Source organism: Rhinatrema bivittatum, chromosome 18, assembly GCF_901001135.1.
Source record: "Rhinatrema bivittatum chromosome 18, aRhiBiv1.1, whole genome shotgun sequence".
Classification (NCBI taxonomy): domain Eukaryota; kingdom Metazoa; phylum Chordata; class Amphibia; order Gymnophiona; family Rhinatrematidae; genus Rhinatrema; species Rhinatrema bivittatum.
This window is the reverse complement of record NC_042632.1, coordinates 1,414,873-1,433,021: the sequence shown is the minus strand read 5'-3', so window position 1 is coordinate 1,433,021 and position 18,149 is coordinate 1,414,873. Positions and strand designations below refer to the sequence as shown.

General features: G+C 44.5%; 1 protein-coding gene across 1 annotated transcript in view; it reads left to right on the top strand.

The window, feature by feature from the left end:
* Nucleotides 1-18,149, top strand: part of LOC115079628 (dedicator of cytokinesis protein 2-like) — a 991,955-nt gene that overhangs the window by 292,993 nt on the left and 680,813 nt on the right. The window contains 1 exon segment of the mRNA XM_029583335.1: nucleotides 15,539-15,615. Within this exon segment, the coding sequence (XP_029439195.1) occupies nucleotides 15,539-15,615 (77 nt within the window).

Sequence of the window (18,149 nt, the reverse complement as noted above, 5' to 3'; positions counted from 1 at the left end):
TCCTGTTGTATAGTTAGAGGTAAGTTTTTATTAATAAGGATCGCTACCCCAGCGGACCGAGTGGTGGCAGAGGCAAAACACGAACTGCCCACCCAGTGCTTACTAAGTTTCTTATGTTCGGAGTCAGTCAGGCGCGTCTCCTGAAGATAAGCTATGTCAGCTGACTTCCGTTTCAAAACACTTAATATCTTGGAACGCTCAATAGGGGAATGTATCCCACACACATTCCAAGAGACGATGTGGGTTAACGAATCAGGGGACTCTGAAGGCAAAGGGACACACTTGCAGATCAGTCACATCAAGCCAAGGAGGGCCTCCTAGATGAGGCCCTCACCGGATCCAAGGAGCACCCAAAAGTCAAGAACAGAAAGAGACAGTCGCCACATTCAATATATATTAGATCAGTAAAAAACCCAATCCGCCACTCCCCCTCCCCCTCCCCTCCCCTCCCTCCCCCACCCAGACTTTCTGAGCACTTTCCCTCCCCCCTTTCCAACAGACAGCACATAGAGATCACCACCCAACAGTCCGACCCCCCCCCCCTCACCCCCCCTCCAGCCCCATCCACCAAGCACCATCATGAACCAGAAAAGAGAAAAAAAGAAATGTCCCAGTCCAGGAGAAATCTCAATGCCATGCAGTGTACCAGGCGAGCTCGTGACTCATACCTAATAGGGAGAAAAAAAACCCAGTCACGAACAAAAACACCAACTTTATTTCAATGCGCCGCCGTACAATTCCAATAGGCCCTCCCAGGAACAGCGATGGCAGGAAAGGTGAAGCCTGCGGATCCTCACAAATCGGGCAGTCCCAATGAGGACCTGTGGCAAGTTGGTCAGATCGCCGGTGAAATCCTGTCAGATCCAGTATGGAGCTCCAGCGCATTGCAGGGAACCTCACTACCTGTCTCAAGTTCCAGATTATAATACAGATGGAGGAGCCACTGCAAGACTCCCACCCCCTAGTATACTGCCAGAAATGGGATATAGGGGGAGCCTCCAACACCAGGGAGTTCACAAAAAAAAAATCCCCTGGCTGAAAAGTACCTTCCGGCCAAAGCGGGGGCCAGCAAACATGACCTACACACAACAAAAAAAAAAATAAATACCAACGATGGTAACGTACATAAGACCTGCATAATTTAAAAAAAAAACCCGAACAGGCAGAGAACTGGTAGCACCCCCGAAAGAAGTCGAGACTCTCAGTGGGGCTGTCCTGCGACAGCGGCATGTCTCGGCGCGAGCGTTGAAGTGACTTACTGCTGAGAAACTGCCAAACAAAACCATCGATGTTAAAGGGAGCCTATCGATGGGAGCGTAAACCAAATAGTCCAAGGGCTGGCTCTAGCAAAGAGAAAAGAAAACTTCATTGCCCACCATTCTGGAACGTCCAAAAGGGAACCGGCAGCGTCCTAAAGAATCTGGCTATGACCATTGCTGAAATGCAGAGCAGGTATGTCCGTATTCGTCGCCTTCAGTCAGGGTTCCCAGGCTTCACCCGTTCCTGCTCCTGCATGAAGGCGTGCGCCTCTTCAGCGGTGTCCAGCCACTTGGGACCTGCATCCGTGAGTACTTTCAACCGAGTCGGGTAGATCAAAATCGCACGCATCCCCATTTGTATTAATTTTGTGCAATGCGGCACCATCGCAGTCGCCACTGGGCAGACACCCCCGCTGAAAAATCCTGGAAAAGCAGGACGTGCTGATTTTCAAAGGTGAGGGAGTGGCCAGCCCAAATTGCTTGCAAAATTTCAACTTTATGTGCATAGTTGAGCAATTTCAGGATAACCACACAGGGACGCGTTTGGTTTATCTGCTTGCAGCCCAAGCGGTGCGCCCTCTCCACTCTCAGCGGTCCATAGTCCAGAGTAAGCCCGAGCTCCTCCCGCAGCCTTCTTTCCAAAAAATTAGATAGCTCAGAGTCTTTTATTGTTTCGGGGATACCAATCAGTTATAAATTTGAGCGGCGAGACCGATTTTCTAAGTCTTCGAGCTGTTCGGAGTGCTTGGTGACCAAGGCCTGCAAGGCCACAATATCGACGTTTGCCGTTTGGAGGCCATCTTGCAAATCAGAGGTACGCTGTTCCACTGCTTCAAACCGAGTCTTGTAGCTGGCTAAGGTGTTAGTATCCTCCGACAATCTTTCCGCGATTGTTTTAATTCAGGCCCCAACGTATCCAGAATTGCCGCCTTAATGCTTTCGATCTCTAGTACGGGTTTAGCCATCTCAGAGGGAGCTGACGGCTGCGGGGAGGGCGAGTCTGGGCCTCGGGTACGGTCGCGTTCTTTTTCCTTCTCCTTCCTTACCATACGCGTCGCCATCTCCCGAAAATTCTCCCCAACACAAAAGAATAACAGCATCAGGATAAGAGCTCTTGGGATCATAACAGACTTATAGTAACATCAAAAGAAACCTGGAGAGAAGCAATTTTACCAATAAAAGTTTTGACCAAAATCTCTGCATCTACCCTACAGGTCAACTTGGTCACCTCTAGTTTCTCCAGCAGCTCCTAAATTGTATATCCTATGCTGGAATTTAAAATTGACTCATAGATAAACATCACTAATCTTACAAAAATGCAACTTTATATTCATCCCTGATGTTAACATCCCAGGGTTTTTAACAATGCCACTCAACGTGCTGAACATGACTCTTTAAATTTAGAATATACTCACAATGCAGATCTACAAGACTTCATAACCTTAAGAGGGACAACTTAATAGAGATGGTAACTTGCAAACCGGCACATGGTCACACACTGGCACGCGTACGTCAGCTCAAGCCCAGGGATGCAGCCGTTTTACAACTTGCTCACATATATGCGCGCACATTATAAAATATCCTGGCCACGCCCCATGCATGCATGGGTACGCAAATCCTGCTTCTATTGCATAAGTCGGGGGATTTTAAAAATTGCTCCGTTTCTTCCAGCCTCCGTGTCTTCCAGCCTCCATGTCTTCCAGCCTTCATGCCTTCCTGTTCCTGGTTCTTGTGTATCCGTTCCTGTCCTGCTCCTCTGTCCCTTTGATACCTGACCCAGCTTGTCCTTGGATTCCGCTTCTGCCTGCGGCCCTGCCCAACCACCTGCCTGTTCTCCATTCTGCTGTCCGCTGCCTGCCTTTGATACCTGACCCCTGGCTTGTCTTTGGATTCCGCTTTGCCTGCTGCCTGCCCCAACCATCTGCCCATTTTGGATTCTGCTCTTGTCGCCAGCCCTGACTCTCGGACCACCTGACCTGCCTATGCCTCTCTCCATCAGACCAGCTTGCACCCAAGGGCTCAACCTGTGGGGCTCAACCTGCGGGGAACGAGGGCTGGTAAAGGTGAAAGTCCAGTTGTGTCTCCATCATCTACATCCACCTACCGATTTCGAGGGCCTATAGGGCACCCCTATAGGCAGCACCAACCTCCCCTCGGCCAAAGGGTCCACATCTCGATGCAACAGTGACCTTTTATCCTCTCTCTCTTGGCTGGGCTTCAGCTGTATGGGAAGGAAATGATCTCATGGGAAATCAAGCAATTTCGGCAAATTTTCGATGAGGCTGGTAGGTCCTTTTCAGCCACTCTGAATTACTCCGTATTAGGCAAAGCACCCAGACAGTTGGAAACTATGCCATTCAGTTCTGTACGCTGTCCTCAGAAATTGGTTGGGGCAAAGACAGTTGGATTGCCATTTTTTGGCAGAGCCTGGGGAAATGCATCAAGGATGAGCTGACTGGCCAGGGTCTGCCATCTGGACTGGAGGATCTCATCACACCATCTGTGGATATCCTCTTCCAAGAGTGGGCCCAGGAGAGGGAGGCTTCTCGGTGTCACTTTAAGCTGGCACCCAAATTCCAGCATCCTCTGACTCCTTCTACGGACACCATGCCTGCTTCCTCCATTGACGATCCTATGCAACTGGCAAGGCCCTGACGAAGAGAAGCAGAGGCATCGGTGGCTTAACATCTGTTTTTACTGTGCTGCTTATGGGCAGTTTGCTGGCTGATGTCCCAAAAAGGCAGGAAATTTCCAAGCTTAGGGTTGGAGGTTGAGCAACCCTAGGCCAGCCCCCATCCTCTTCTCAATTACTCATCCCAGTCAGTCTAATTTCCAATAATACGCAGAAGTGTGCCTGGATTCCAGTGCCGGAGGTAAGCCAGTACAATCTCCACATAATAACTCTGGGGAAGCCAGTTACAATTTCCTTGGTCTATGGAGAACCTCTTCCTGGTCAGCTGTCCTCTGTTACCATGCCATTTACTCTTCAGATTGTGTTCCTGTCCAGGGAATTTTTAAAGATTAAAAAACAGCTATTTTTACATTGCTTAAAAAGCCAGATAGACTCCAATGAGTTCATAGTGCCAATATACCTTTTTATCTTCGGTATTTTTTTTGCTATGATTTGGCAGACCTCCATGATATTGAATCTTATAAGATGTTGCAAATTTAGCAAGATTGAGTCTTCCATTGCTTGCCTGAATGGGGGACCTCCAAGGATCACTGGCTGTTAAGAAACACTGTTCCCTCCAAACCAGTATTAAGCCAATATCCCAGCATAGTGTTAGGGGGCATTCTTCCATGTGAATCAGTACTGAACCAGTGATCCAGCATTGAATTATGGACACCCTTTCCTCTCAGTCAGTAAATGTTGAATGCCCTAATGAGATGGTAGGGAGGCACTTGTTTCTAATTCAGTTTCTGAACAGATGTCCAGATACCTGCAACAAAGACATATCAGAGCAGAGCACACAACATGGGTGGAGAGGGCCTAAGTGTGTGTGTGTGTAATGTAATTTACTGAGAATAGTTTGAAGGCCACAGGCCAACCTCTTAGTCAACTCATATTTACTGTTTTGCATGGTAAAATGCTAAAAAGAAAAATGCTTATGAATAGATGAGAATCTGAGAAATTTAGTTATTGCCAGCAGTTCCAAGATGTTATTGCCAGCAGTTTCACCTGCTATGCAGCCTCCCTATGCCATGGTTTCACCTGCTACACAGCCTGCACTCCACCGGGGTCCTCAGCAAGTCCTGCTCCCTGCTGCTCATCTCCACTTCCCTGATCACCTGATGCCTCAGCCCCAGCCCTGTCTGTCCAGTTTCTCACTGCCTCTTCACTGAGTCACCACGGTTCCTTGACCTGGCCACTTCTTTCTTGCCTTGCCTTGTAGCCTCTTATCTTCTTGCCTTGCTTTGGGCACTTTCAGGCCTTCTGGCTTTACTCTGTGGCCTCTCAGACTTCCCTGCCATGCTCTGTGCTCTCTTGGGCTTTTCTTTCTTACCGTGTGGTCTTAGGGGTTTCTAGGTTCACCTAGCCAGCCTCCGTTCTGTTTCGGCTTTGTTTCCTATTGCTTGATATGCCCAGTCCTTGTCCAGTCCTGTTGTTTAGTTCAGTCCTGTCCTTGCCCTGTCCAGTCCAGTTCAGTCTCTTGTCTATTTCCCAGGCTTTGAACTTGTCTTTGGTTCAGGTCTAGCCATTGCTGTGTGTCCAGCTCCCAGCCATTGCTCTGTGTCCAGCTTCCAGCCTGTGCTCGGTATCCAGCTCCTACCAGCCTTGCCTCCAGCCTGTGGCCAAATCCAGCCATGATGTTCTCAAGAAGCAAGTCTTATCAACCTGCAGGGGAGGGGGCTGGTTAGGTAGAATACACTCTTAAGCCCTGCCCTGCTGCCCTGTTCCACTTCTGCGGGCTTGCTCCATGACTCCAGTCTGCCAGCCCATGACAAAACCATAGTTGTGCTTGAAACTGATAGGAAGCAGCAAGGGAGAGGACATTGTGGAAAGAGGATAACCAATGGAACAGTGCTATACCGGGGTACAAATTATATCGCAATGACAGAGAGGAGCACCCGGGAGGAGGTGTGGCGCTTTATGTCCGGGATGGCATAGAGTCCAACAGGATAAACATCCTGCATGAGACTAAATACAAAATTGAATCTTTACGGGTAGAAATCCCTTGTGTGTCGGGGAAGACTATAGTGATAGGGTTATACTACCGTCCACCTGGTCAAGATGGTGAGACGGACAGTGAAATGCTAAGAGAAATTAGGGAAGCTAACCAAATTGGTAGTGCAGTAATAATGGGAGACTTCAATTACCCCAATATAGACTGGGTAAATGTATCGTCGGGTCACGCTAGAGAGATAACGTTCCTGGATGGAATAAATGATAGCTTTATGGAGCAATTGGTTCAGGAACCCACGAGAGAGGGAGCAATTTTAGATCTAATTCTCAGTGGAGCACAGGACTTGGTGAGAGAGGTAACGGTGGTGGGGCCGCTTGGCAATAGTGATCATAATATGATCAAATTTGATTTAATGACTGGAAAAGGAACAGTGTGCAAATCCAAGGCTCTCGTGCTAAACTTTCAAAAGGGAAACTTTGATAAAATGAGAAAAATTGTTAGAAAAAAACTGAAAGGAGCAGCTACAAAAGTAAAAAAATGTCCAAGAGGCATGGTCATTGTTAAAAAAATACCATTCTAGAAGCACAGTCCAGATGTATTCCACACATTAAGAAAGGTGGAAAGAAGGCAAAACGATTACCGGCATGGTTAAAAGGGGAGGTGAAAGAAGCTATTTTAGCCAAAAGATCTTCATTCAAAAATTGGAAGAAGGATCCAACAGAAGAAAATAGAATAAAGCATAAACATTGGCAAGATAAATGTAAGACATTGATAAGACAGGCTAAGAGAGAATTTGAAAAGAACTTGGCTGTAGAGGCAAAAACTCACAGTAAAAACTTTTTAAATATATCCGAAGCAGAAAGCCTGTGAGGGAGTCAGTTGGACCGTTAGATGATCGAGGGGTTAAAGGGGCACTTAGAGAAGATAAGTCCATCGCGGAAAGATTAAATAATTTCTTTGCTTCGGTGTTTACTGAAGAGGATGTTGGGGAGGTACCCGTAATGGAGAAGGTTTTCATGGGTAATGATTCAGATGGACTGAATCAAATCACGTTGAACCTAGAAGATGTGGTAGGCCTGATTGACAAACTAAAGAGTAGTAAATCACCTGGACCGGATGGTATACACCCCAGAGTTCTGAAAGAACTAAAAAATGAAATTTCAGACCTATTAGTAAAAATTTGTAACCTATCATTAAAATCATCCATTGTACCTGAAGACTGGAGGATAGCAAATGTAACCCCAATATTTAAGAAGGGCTCCAGGGGCGATCCGGGAAACTACAGACCAGTTAGCCTGACTTCAGTGCCAGGAAAAATAGTGGAAAGTGTTCTAAACATCAAAATCACAGAACATATAGAAAGACATGGTTTAATGGAACAAAGACAGCATGGCTTTACCCAGGGCAAGTCTTGCCTCACAAATCTGCTTCACTTTTTTGAAGGAGTTAATAAACATGTGGATAAAGGTGAACCGGTAGATATAGTATACTTGGATTTTCAGAAGGCGTTTGACAAAGTTCCTCATCAGAGGCTTCTAGGAAAAGTAAAAAGTCATGGGATAGGTGGCGATGTCCTTTCGTGGATCGCAAACTGGCTAAAAGACAGGAAACAGAGAGTAGGATTAAATGGGCAATTTTCTCAGTGGAAGGGAGTGGACAGTGGAGTGCCTCAGGGATCTGTATTGGGACCCTTACTTTTCAATATATTTATAAATACAAACAAAAAACAAACTTTGAAATGTTTGTATGCTAATGCCAGAAGTCTAAGAAGTAAGATGGGAGAATTAGAATGTATAGCAGTAAATGATGACATAGACTTAATTGGCATCTCAGAGACATGGTGGAAAGAGGATAACCAATGGGACAGTGCTATACCGGGGGGTACAAATTATATCGCAATGACAGAGAGGAGCAGTCGGGAGGAGGTGTGGCGCTTTATGTCCGGGATGGCATAGAGTCCAACAGGATAAACATCCTGCATGAGACTAAATACAAAATTGAATCTTTATGGGTAGAAATCCCTTGTGTATCAGGGAAGACTACAGTGATAGGGGTATACTACCGTCCACCTGGTCAAGATGGTGAGATGGACATTGAAATGCTAGAGAAATTAGGGAAGCTAACCAAATTGGTAGTGCAGTAATAATGGGAGACTTCAATTACCCCAATATAGACTGGGTAAATGTATCATCGGGTCACGCTAGAGAGATAACGTTCCTGGATGGAATAAATGATAGCTTTATGGAGGCAATTGGTTCAGGAACCGACGAGAGAGGGAGCAATTTAGATCTAATTCTCAGTGGAGCACAGGACTTGGTGAGAGAGGTAACGGTGGGTGGGGCCACTTGGCAATAGTGATCATAATATGATCAAATTTGATTTAATGACTGGAAAGGAACAGTGTGCAAATCCAAGGCTCTCGTGCTAAACTTTCAAAAGGGAAACTTTGATAAAATGAGAAAAATTGTTAGAAAAAAACTGAAAGGAGCAGCTACAAAAGTAAAAAATGTCCAAGAGGGCGTGGTCATTGTTAAAAAAATACCATTCTAGAAGCACAGTCCAGATGTATTCCACACATTAAGAAAGGTGGAAAGAAGGCAAAACGATTACCGGCATGGTTAAAAGGGGAGGGAAAGAAGCTATTTAGCCAAAAGATCTTCATTCAAAAATTGGAAGAAGGATTCAACAGAAGAAAATAGGATAAAGCATAAACATTGGCAAGTTAAATGTAAGATATTGATAAGACAGGCTAAGAGAGAATTTGAAAAGAAGTTGGCTGTAGAGACAAAAACTCACAGTAAAAACTTTTTTAAATATATCCGAAGCAGAAAAGCCTGTGAGGGAGTCAGTTGGACCGTTAGATGATCGAGGGTTAAAGGGGCACTTAGAGACGATAAGGCCATCGCGGAAAGATTAAATGATTTCTTTGCTTCGGTGTTTACTGAAGAGGATGTTGGGGAGGTACCCGTAATGGAGAAGGTTTTCATGGGTAAATGATTCAGATGGACTGAATCAAATCACGGTGAACCTAGAAGATGTGGTAGGCCTGATTGACAAACTGAAGAGTAGTAAATCACCTGGACCGGATGGTATACACCCCAGAGTTCTGAAGGAACTAAAAAATGAAATTTCAGACCTATTAGTAAAAATTTGTAACTTATCATTAAAATCATCCATTGAACCTGAAGACTGGAGGATAGCAAATGTAACCCAATATTTAAAAAGGGCTCCAGGGGCGATCCGGGAAACTACAGACCGGTTAGCCTGATTTCAGTGCCAGGAAAAATAGTGGAAAGTGTTCTAACATCAAAATCACAGAACATATAGAAAGACATGGTTTAAATGGAACAAAGTCAGCATGGCTTTACCCCAGGGCAAGTCTTGCCTCACAAATCTGCTTCACTTTTTTGAAGGAGTTAATAAACATGTGGATAAAGGTGAACCGGTAGATATAGTATACTTGGATTTTCAGAAGGCGTTTGACAAAGTTCCTCATGAGAGGTTTCTAGGAAAAGTAAAAAGTCATGGGATAGGTGGCGATGTCCTTTCGTGGATTGCAAACTGGCTGAAAGACAGGAAACAGAGAGTAGGATTAAAATGGGCAATTTTCTCAGGGAAGGGAGTGGACAGTTGAGTGCCTCAGGGATCTGTATTGGGACCCTTACTGTTCAATATATTTATAAATGATCTGGAAGAAATACACGAGTGAGATAATCAAATTTGCAGATGACACAAAATTGTTCAGAGTAGTTAAATCACAAGCAGATTGTGATAAATTGCAGGAAGACCTTGTGAGATTGGAAAATTGGGCATCCAAATGGCAGATGAAATTTAATGTGGATAAGTGCAAGGTGATGCATATAGGGAAAAATAACCCATGCTATAATTACACGATGTTGGGTTCCATATTAGGTGCTACAACCCAAGAAAGAGATCTAGGTGTCATAGTGGATAACACATTGAAATTGTCGGTACAGTGTGCTGCGGCAGTCAAAAAAGCAAACAGAATGTTGGGAATTATTAGAAAGGGAATGGTGAATAAAACGGAAAATGTCATAATGGCTCTGTATTGCTCCATGGTGAGACCGCACCTTGAATACTGTGTACAATTCTGGTCGCCGCATCTCAAAAAAGATATGATTGCAATGAGAAGGTACAGAGAAGGGCTACCAAAATGATAGGGGAATGGAACACTCCCCTATGAGGAAAGACTAAAGAGGTTAGGACTTTTCAGCTTGGAGAAGAGACGACTGAGGGGGGATATGATAGAGGTGTTTTAAAAATCATGAGAGGTCTAGAACGGGTAGATGTGAATCGGTTATTTACTCTTTCGGATAGTAGAAAGACTAGGGGGCACTCCATGAAGTTAACATGGGGCACATTTAAAACTAATCGGAGAAAGTTCTTTTTTACTCAATGCACAATTAAACTCTGGAATTTGTTGCCAGAGGATGTGGTTAGTGCAGTTAGTATAGCTGTGTTTAAAAAGGATTGGATAAGTTATTGGAGGAGAAGTCCATTACCTGCTATTAAGTTCACTTAGAGAATAGCCACTGCCATTTAGCAAATGGTTACATGGAATAGACTTAGTTTTTGGGTACTTGCCAGGTTCTTATGGCCTGGATTGGCCACTGTTGGAAACAGGATTCTGGGCTTGATGGACCCTTGGTCGGACCCAGTAGGGCATTTTCTTATGTTCTTCTTATGTTCCTATCCCAAGCAATTGGTAGTTTTCGGTGTAATAAAAGGTGAGAATAGCTAGAGGTGAGAGAGTGAGTGGCTTCCCGGACGTGATAGAGCAGACTGATACTTTGAAAATGTAAGCTTTGCTGTATATACGGTATATATATATATGTAGAGAGCAATGCTGGAGTTGCATCAAGAGTTTCAGCTTTTTGGATAAGCGTAGTAACAGCCACATCAGCAGTTACCCCTACGGTTAATTGTTTTCACGAACCACAAAATTCACTGTCCTTGTTTGCTGTCTGAATCTAATTCCCCTTTTCATCTTTTCCCCTGCTGTTGAAGCAGAGAGAAATGATAGAGTTGCATCAACAGCATGAAAGACTTATTGGTTAAGGGTAGTAACAGCCACCCAGCAAGTTAATCCCATGTGCTCTTTTCCTCATTTCCATCCTCTAGCCTTTAGGGATCCACAGTGTTTATCCCATGCTCCTTTGAAATCTTTCACCATTTTTGTTTTCACCACTTATAATTAGGCATTCTCTTTAGTAATTATTATCTGCAATTAACTCATCTGCATTATCAGATTTTATTTATTCTCTGTTCTGTCCTCTTATTGCTTAAATAAATCTATCAGAAAGACCTGGAGCCGTGATGTAATGAATCAGAGTGTGCACATGGGTATTTGTGTAGGGAATAAGCTCCTGGGTTCAAGTCCATAGGTATAATCCCAGTAATTGTGTATATCTGGGTAAGCTCCCAAGGTATAGTCCTGCAGGCAGAAGCCCCCTTGGGTAAAATTCATAGTGTTTGCAGTCAGAACTCAGCACAGCGGGATAGGAGGTGGGGTTGCTGAGGGACTAGGAGCTTAGGTAAGGTAGAAGGGGAGGAGAAAATGGTAAGTAAGGGGGGAAGAGTGGGTGGGATTCGAGTTGGTGTGACAGATCCCGCTCTTTTTAAAGGGGAGCCATATTTGGGGACATCCCTTTTGGCATGCCCAGGCTGCCATAGAATTTCTCCCTACTGTCATGTATCTACATCTCACCTCCACCAGGTGCTGTCAGGGCCTTGCCGTCTGGAGCTGTTCCTGCTTGAGGCAGCAGTCCTGCTGAATCCTTGTGGTCCATCATGCGGGGCTGTGAATGGCAGTCTGGTTGGCTGGGTTTTCTTTGCATACTTGATTCTGGGGCAGCCACATGGCATTAAAGGAGTCGCACGGCTGTAATATGGGTGGTGGTGAGCAAAAAAAAAAAAAAGAAGGGTGGGAGTATTTCAGATCGATCAAGTAGAAGTGGCCATCTGTGTGGCTGGGGACCAAGTGGCTGCTAGGCTTTAGTAGCCATCTTGTGTATAGCAAGAAATAGGCAGCTATTTTGGGTGGGGCAGAGGAGCCAGAGGCCATCTTGCGTGCAAGTTGCCTGCCTGTGGGATATGCAATTTAGTTTCTCCTGAAACTCCAGTTTAGAACAACATCATTAGCAGGGGTCATAGTAAGGGGGGAGTTCCTGGCCCTCCAGGACCCGAATGCAAAATATAGATCTGCGTCATTTTGTTTTATGGCTGTATTCTACACAGAATTCGGCTGTAGAGCAAAATGGCCCAGCACTCAGAGCCCTGAGGCCTGCATCCGTTTTTTCTATGGATGTACAGTGTATGGCCATGCAACAGAATAGCATTGGCCTCAAGGCCAGCCAGCTCCATTCTTTTTCTATTTCTTTCAGTTTTTAAAACAAAAAAAAAATCCTAACATGAAAAATTGAAACAAAAAAACCAAACCAAAAGGAAATGTTTTTGTGTGCTCAATCCTAGTACTTTTTTTTTTTTTAATATTTTATTTTATTATGATTTTTTAAATTACATATCAAGACAATATTCTTGACATTAGAATATTGAAGCTTAGATAAGAAAAAAGACAATTTTAACATCAACCTTGAAATCAAACTTTTAACATTTACCATACTTCTTTAAAGATCCTTCATATTTCAAAAAGAAGATCCATCACACAAATTTCTACTAATTCAACTTAAACTAAATCTTTTAAGGAAAGATATATAGCCTATATACTGTGAGAAGGAATATTTCCTGATGAGATATTCACAGACTAATGGGGGCATGGGTGAACTTGAACATTGAGCTCTTCAATATCCTATAATATAGTTTTAACAGAAAGAAACTGGGTTAGTTGATTTGGTAAGAAAAAAAGGTATGTTGACCCTTTATATTTAAGTTGACATTTGCAGGGGAATTTCAATAAAAAGCAGCCCCAATTCTTAAGGCCTGTGTTCTCAAAAGCAAAAATTGTTTTCTCTTCTTTGTGTCATTCTAGACACATCAGGAAATATTCTCACCCTGCAAATTTAAAAAACTGTGTAGCGATATTTGAAATACAATTTGAATATCCATTCTCTGTCCATCTCTAATGCAAATGTTACAATTAAAGTACTTTTTTCAGCTTTACTAGAATCTGACATCTCCACAATCTCTGTTACATTTAGATCTGGCATTTACTTTCAGTTTTTGGGCTTCTCTTAACTCTTCTACATCTTTTTTTCTTTGTGGCAAATAAAAAATTCTCACCACTGGTGGTAGACTTTCTTCAGGTACTTTTAAAATCTCTATCAAATACTTTCTAAACATCTCTTTTGGAGATATATATGAAAGTCTGGGAAAGTTGACAAATCTCAAATTCCTAGCCTTTAAAATATTTTCCGTAATCTCTAACTTATTTAACATTTTTACATTATCTTTCATAAGAGACTCTTGAGATATTTTATTAACATTTACTGAGGATTTCATTTCTGCATTCTGTAATAGAACACTTTTAACAGTATTCTCTATCACTTCATTTATAGGAAGAATTGTATTTGCTATCAAATTACTCAAGCCTTCTATTGCTGCCCACAGAGATTCCATAGTTATTTCTACTGGCCTCTGTAATGTATATGTTAAACATATATCAACAGGGGTCGAAGAGTTCTGTCCAATAGTCCCTCCTTGTTCTCCCCTGGCTGGACTGCTTTCCAACTTGTCGGAGTGTGTTTTCCCGACGTCTTAACTACTTCCACCCAGGCTAGGATTCCCTGCCTGATCACTGCCAGTAACATCGGCATGCAGTGAGGCCAGTTCCACCTCCGGGTTCCTAAGTGTAGCAGGGTTGGCCGGCGCTTCTCTCATTATCGGAGAAAGCGAGATATCCGAGTCAGGCACCGGAGCCTGAGTTGCATCCCAGGCTCCCTGCTTCAGCGACTGCACTCCCGATACTGTTCGTCCTCTAACAATATGGGTATCCATTGGACCGGATACTTCGGGTGTAAGAGAGACTCCAGGGCTAGCCTTCTCTTTTGCCCTGCGTTTCCTAACACTATGAGGCATTTTAATACAAGTCTTTTAGGAAACAGGCGTTCCAATATATGTTACTATATATAGGCTTTTAAATCTTTTGGATCGTCTTATGCTGAAAGGTTAGGGAGTAAGGAAATTATTACAATAAATGAATAACAACTTACCAGAGGTGGAGGTGTTCATTTAATTCCCAAAATTGTAACTTTTCCAAACAAAGCCGCGTGTGCCCCTTAGGCGCATGCGGCTTGGGCGACGTGCCGGCGGCTCGATGCGCCGATGTGAGGCCGATTTTGTAGGCCCCAGTCCAATCGTCCTCGCTGACGTCACTTCCCCTGTTCTGGGCCAGGATGGGATCCTCACCCCAGTGAAACCTCGTCCAGTTAAACGCTGGTGCTCACCTCCACCTCCCAGTACTTTAAATTAATTATTTAACTTAGTTTTGTAGATACAAATTATATTGGAGTCTGAGAACACTTCTGGACTTTTTGAAGCCTTGAATTGTGGTTTTTTGTAGGCACTTAAAGGTGAATTTTAAAAGCCCAGTGCACACGTTATTTAGGGGATGCATGAAGAAGTTGGGCTCACGCGCTCTGACCGCATTTTAAAAAGTGCCCAGATATGCATGTAAAACCTGCAGTGTGTACATCTAAAAGGTTTTCAAAAAGGAGCGGGTCATGGGCATTTTGGGGCCTGGCCAAGAGATGTATGCATAAATACTTCCTTGCCCCGGTGCACGCCGAGGTCCATTGCAGCGGAATTTTCCTAATGCTATGGATGATATGTAAAAGAATCGAGCCATTTTCTGAAGGGGTTAAAGGTCTGGGATAACTGGGGGAGTGTAGGCTATCAAACCAGGGGAGGAGCCACGCGCGCCTAGGATGATGCGGCTGGTTGCACAATGGCGGTGGGGAGCACCCTTTGCTGCGCTGAAGAGAAGGCCCAGAGACAGCAGACCCGCCTGTAACAGTTCCCCCTCCTCTAAGCTCGCCTCCTCGGGGCCTGGTCTTCTTCGGGTGTGTTATGATTCCATCTGTTTCTTTGCCATCCCTCCTCCAATTTAGTATACTTATCATACGATTACATCCTCTGAGATGACTTGCTGTCATCACAGAGGACTATTGTTGAGGACTTTGTACTGTCCTTTGGATCCCTGTCTTGTTTGGATTCTGTATTGTTTAAAATACATGCATTGTCATTAGTAGCAGAACTTGATTTGTTGGAAGGGGGGAGGTTCAGTCTCCACCCTAATATGACTCCTGCTGTGTTTAGTCTTTCCTGTATCGGTTTGTTGAATGTTTGAATGTCTTGTTTGACTTATATTTTTGTAGCTACTTTTCATTATTTGTGTTATTATATTTTAATCAACCTAGAAAGTTTAATATAAAGTGTAATGTAATTCTGTGGCTCTTACCTTTTATAGCGCATGTGATTATAGCTTGAATGGAAGGCAGTTCTCCTTTAAACAGTGCACATGATCACTGCCTGAGTGGAAGCACCAGGAACATCAAATGACAGAATTTATAGCTTGTCAAATTTTAAAACTGTCAAAATCTTTCATTTAATATTAAATTCTCATGCTACTCTGGAACAGCTATTTTGTAATATTTTTCTCTGCTTTTCTTCTCCTAGGGTGATAGCAGAAAGTGATTTCTTACACACTCTACTAAATAAAGTGACTGCAACAAAAGGAGACAGCGGAGGTCAAGGTAAACAGACTTATAGCAAGCAAAACAACAAGAGCAAGAAAGTACTATTGACCAGTTGCTTTCACTGGTGTTTAAGAGTTCTGGGTGTGAGTCATTTCACATGGCAGCTATACCTGACTGCTGAAAAGATGGGGGTTGAGGAATGTCCTTGAGATTAGTGAGAACCTGGTGAAGTGTGGTTAGACTGTTTCTTAGTAGCTGTGGTATGTTGTCAGTGTGCCATGTGCCGCCACCTGTGGTGAAGTCACTCGTAGATTACTCATAAGTACATAGCCTTTTTACTCGTCAGAGTACAGAAACTGCCTACAAGCATTGGACATACTGCCCTGACCAAAATCAGGGCATCTATACCCTTCAGACAGAAGACCTTGTACTGCTCTAGGATAACTCAAAATCTGGTATTCTGCGTCTAAATCTGAGTCCAGTTCTCTGTCTAATGCATGCATTTCATTATCATATCACACTTTACAAATAGAAACATAGAAACATGATGGCAGAAATAGATCATATGGCCTATCTAGTTGGCCCATCTACACAACTAATTCAGCTTTACAATTCCTACCACTCCATCAGAGTTCTCCTGTGTTTATCCCATGCTTTCTTGAATTCAGATACTTTTCTTGTCTTTGCCACCTCCAAGGGGAGGCTGTCCCATATCCACTACTCTCTCTGTAAATTAACATTTCCTTAGATTACTCCTGAGTCTTCCTCTTTTCATCTTCATCAAATGACCTTTCATTCTAGAGTCTCCTTTCCACTGAAAGAGATTTGCCTCCTGTGCATGGAAAATTTGGATATATTTATGTCTCTACTAGCGGTACCCGGCCACGCGTTGCAGTGGCAGAGTCAGGTTCTTTTCCCCCCTCCCCTTTCCCCTTGCTCATATACCTCAGTCACACATCGTCCTCCCCCTTGGTCACTCACCCCCCCTTTCCTCCCCTGTCCCCACTCCAACTCTCTCCCACTTTGGTTACCAACCCCCCTTCACTCCCGTGTCCCCACTCCAACTCTCACCCCTCACACTCACCTCTCCCCTCTGTGTCATGATGGCCCGCCACGCGTTGCAGTGGCAGAGTCAGGTTTTTTCCCCCCCTCCCCCTTCCCCTTGCTCATATACCTCAGTCACTCATCCTCCTCCCCCTTGGTCACTCACCCCCTCCCCTTTCCTCCCCTGTCCCCACTCCAGCTCTCTCCCCTCACACTCACCCCTCCCCCTTTGGTCACTAACCCCCCCTTCACTCCCCTCTCCCCACTCCAACTCTCACCCCTCACACTCACCTCTCCCCTCTGTGTCTCTCCCCTGACACTCACCGGCCCCTTCATTCTCTTTCCCCTCATTATCACCTCTCCCCGCCTACTCCCTACCCTTTCGTCAGTGACAGCAAACCCTCTCTGAATCTCCTTCCCTGACTCAGATCCCCTCCCGCTCGCAATGCCCTCCCAGCTGATCCCCCCCCCGTCCCTCTCCCTCTTGTGCGGTTCTGCGCGGCCTGCTCCCGAAGACGCGAGGTCAGCGAGGATCCCTCCCTGTCGTGCACGTGAGCCGTACCAGATTGCCACCGCAGTTCCTCCCAGGTGTCGAAGTTTGGCCGGCCGACACCACCACGCCCGATATCGCCGCCGCTACTGCTCCTCCCAGCGCCATGTTGGTCCCGCTGTGCCCGACGTACACCGCTGCTGCTCCTCCCAGTGCCATGTTGGTCCCGCTGTGCCTGACGTGCGCTCCCGCCTGCGCATGCACAGTACAGCAGCTTAATTTCCCAAGGTAGATAGTGTGTATTGCATGTCTGTCCATCAGATGTCGCTGTTTTCCCCACACACATGTAAAAACATGTTTTTCTCTGTAACTGTGTGACATCTATGCAATCTAGATAGAGAAGAACCTTGCCGAAAGTGAAAGCAAGGTTGTGTCCAAATTTGAAAGCAATTGGTGCAGTAGTTTCTGAGATTATCGATTACGTCCAAACTATTTTACATTTTTATTTATATAGATATCATATCTTCCCATCTCCCTTTCCTCTAGGGTACATATATTTAGATTAAGTCTGTACCCAATGCTGTAAAATGAAGACCATTGAGATTTATAGCAGCCATCCTCTGGATTGACTCCAACTGGTTTATATGTTTTTGAAGGTGCGGTTTCCAGAATTGTTCACAGTACTCCAACTTAGGTCTCACCAAGGGAAATATCACATCCCTTTTTCAACTCTCCCTATGTAGCCAGCATCTTGCTGGCTTTTGCTGTTGCTTTAGCCACCTGTTTGGCCACCTTAATATCAACAGATACAATCAACCCAGATCATGCTCTTCATTTATGCTTAGAAGATTTTAACCCATGATTTTGATCCTGTTCATAATACTTCAGGCTACATCATACTCTTTTTCTCCTAGGACAAGCAGGATGGTAGGCCTCACATGTGGGTGACATCATCTGATGAAGCCCGGCACAGAAAACTGGCAGACTGAGCATGCCCAGCCTGCTGCTATTCACGCGTCCACATGAGGTCCCACTTCAGTCTCTTCTTTTCCACGGT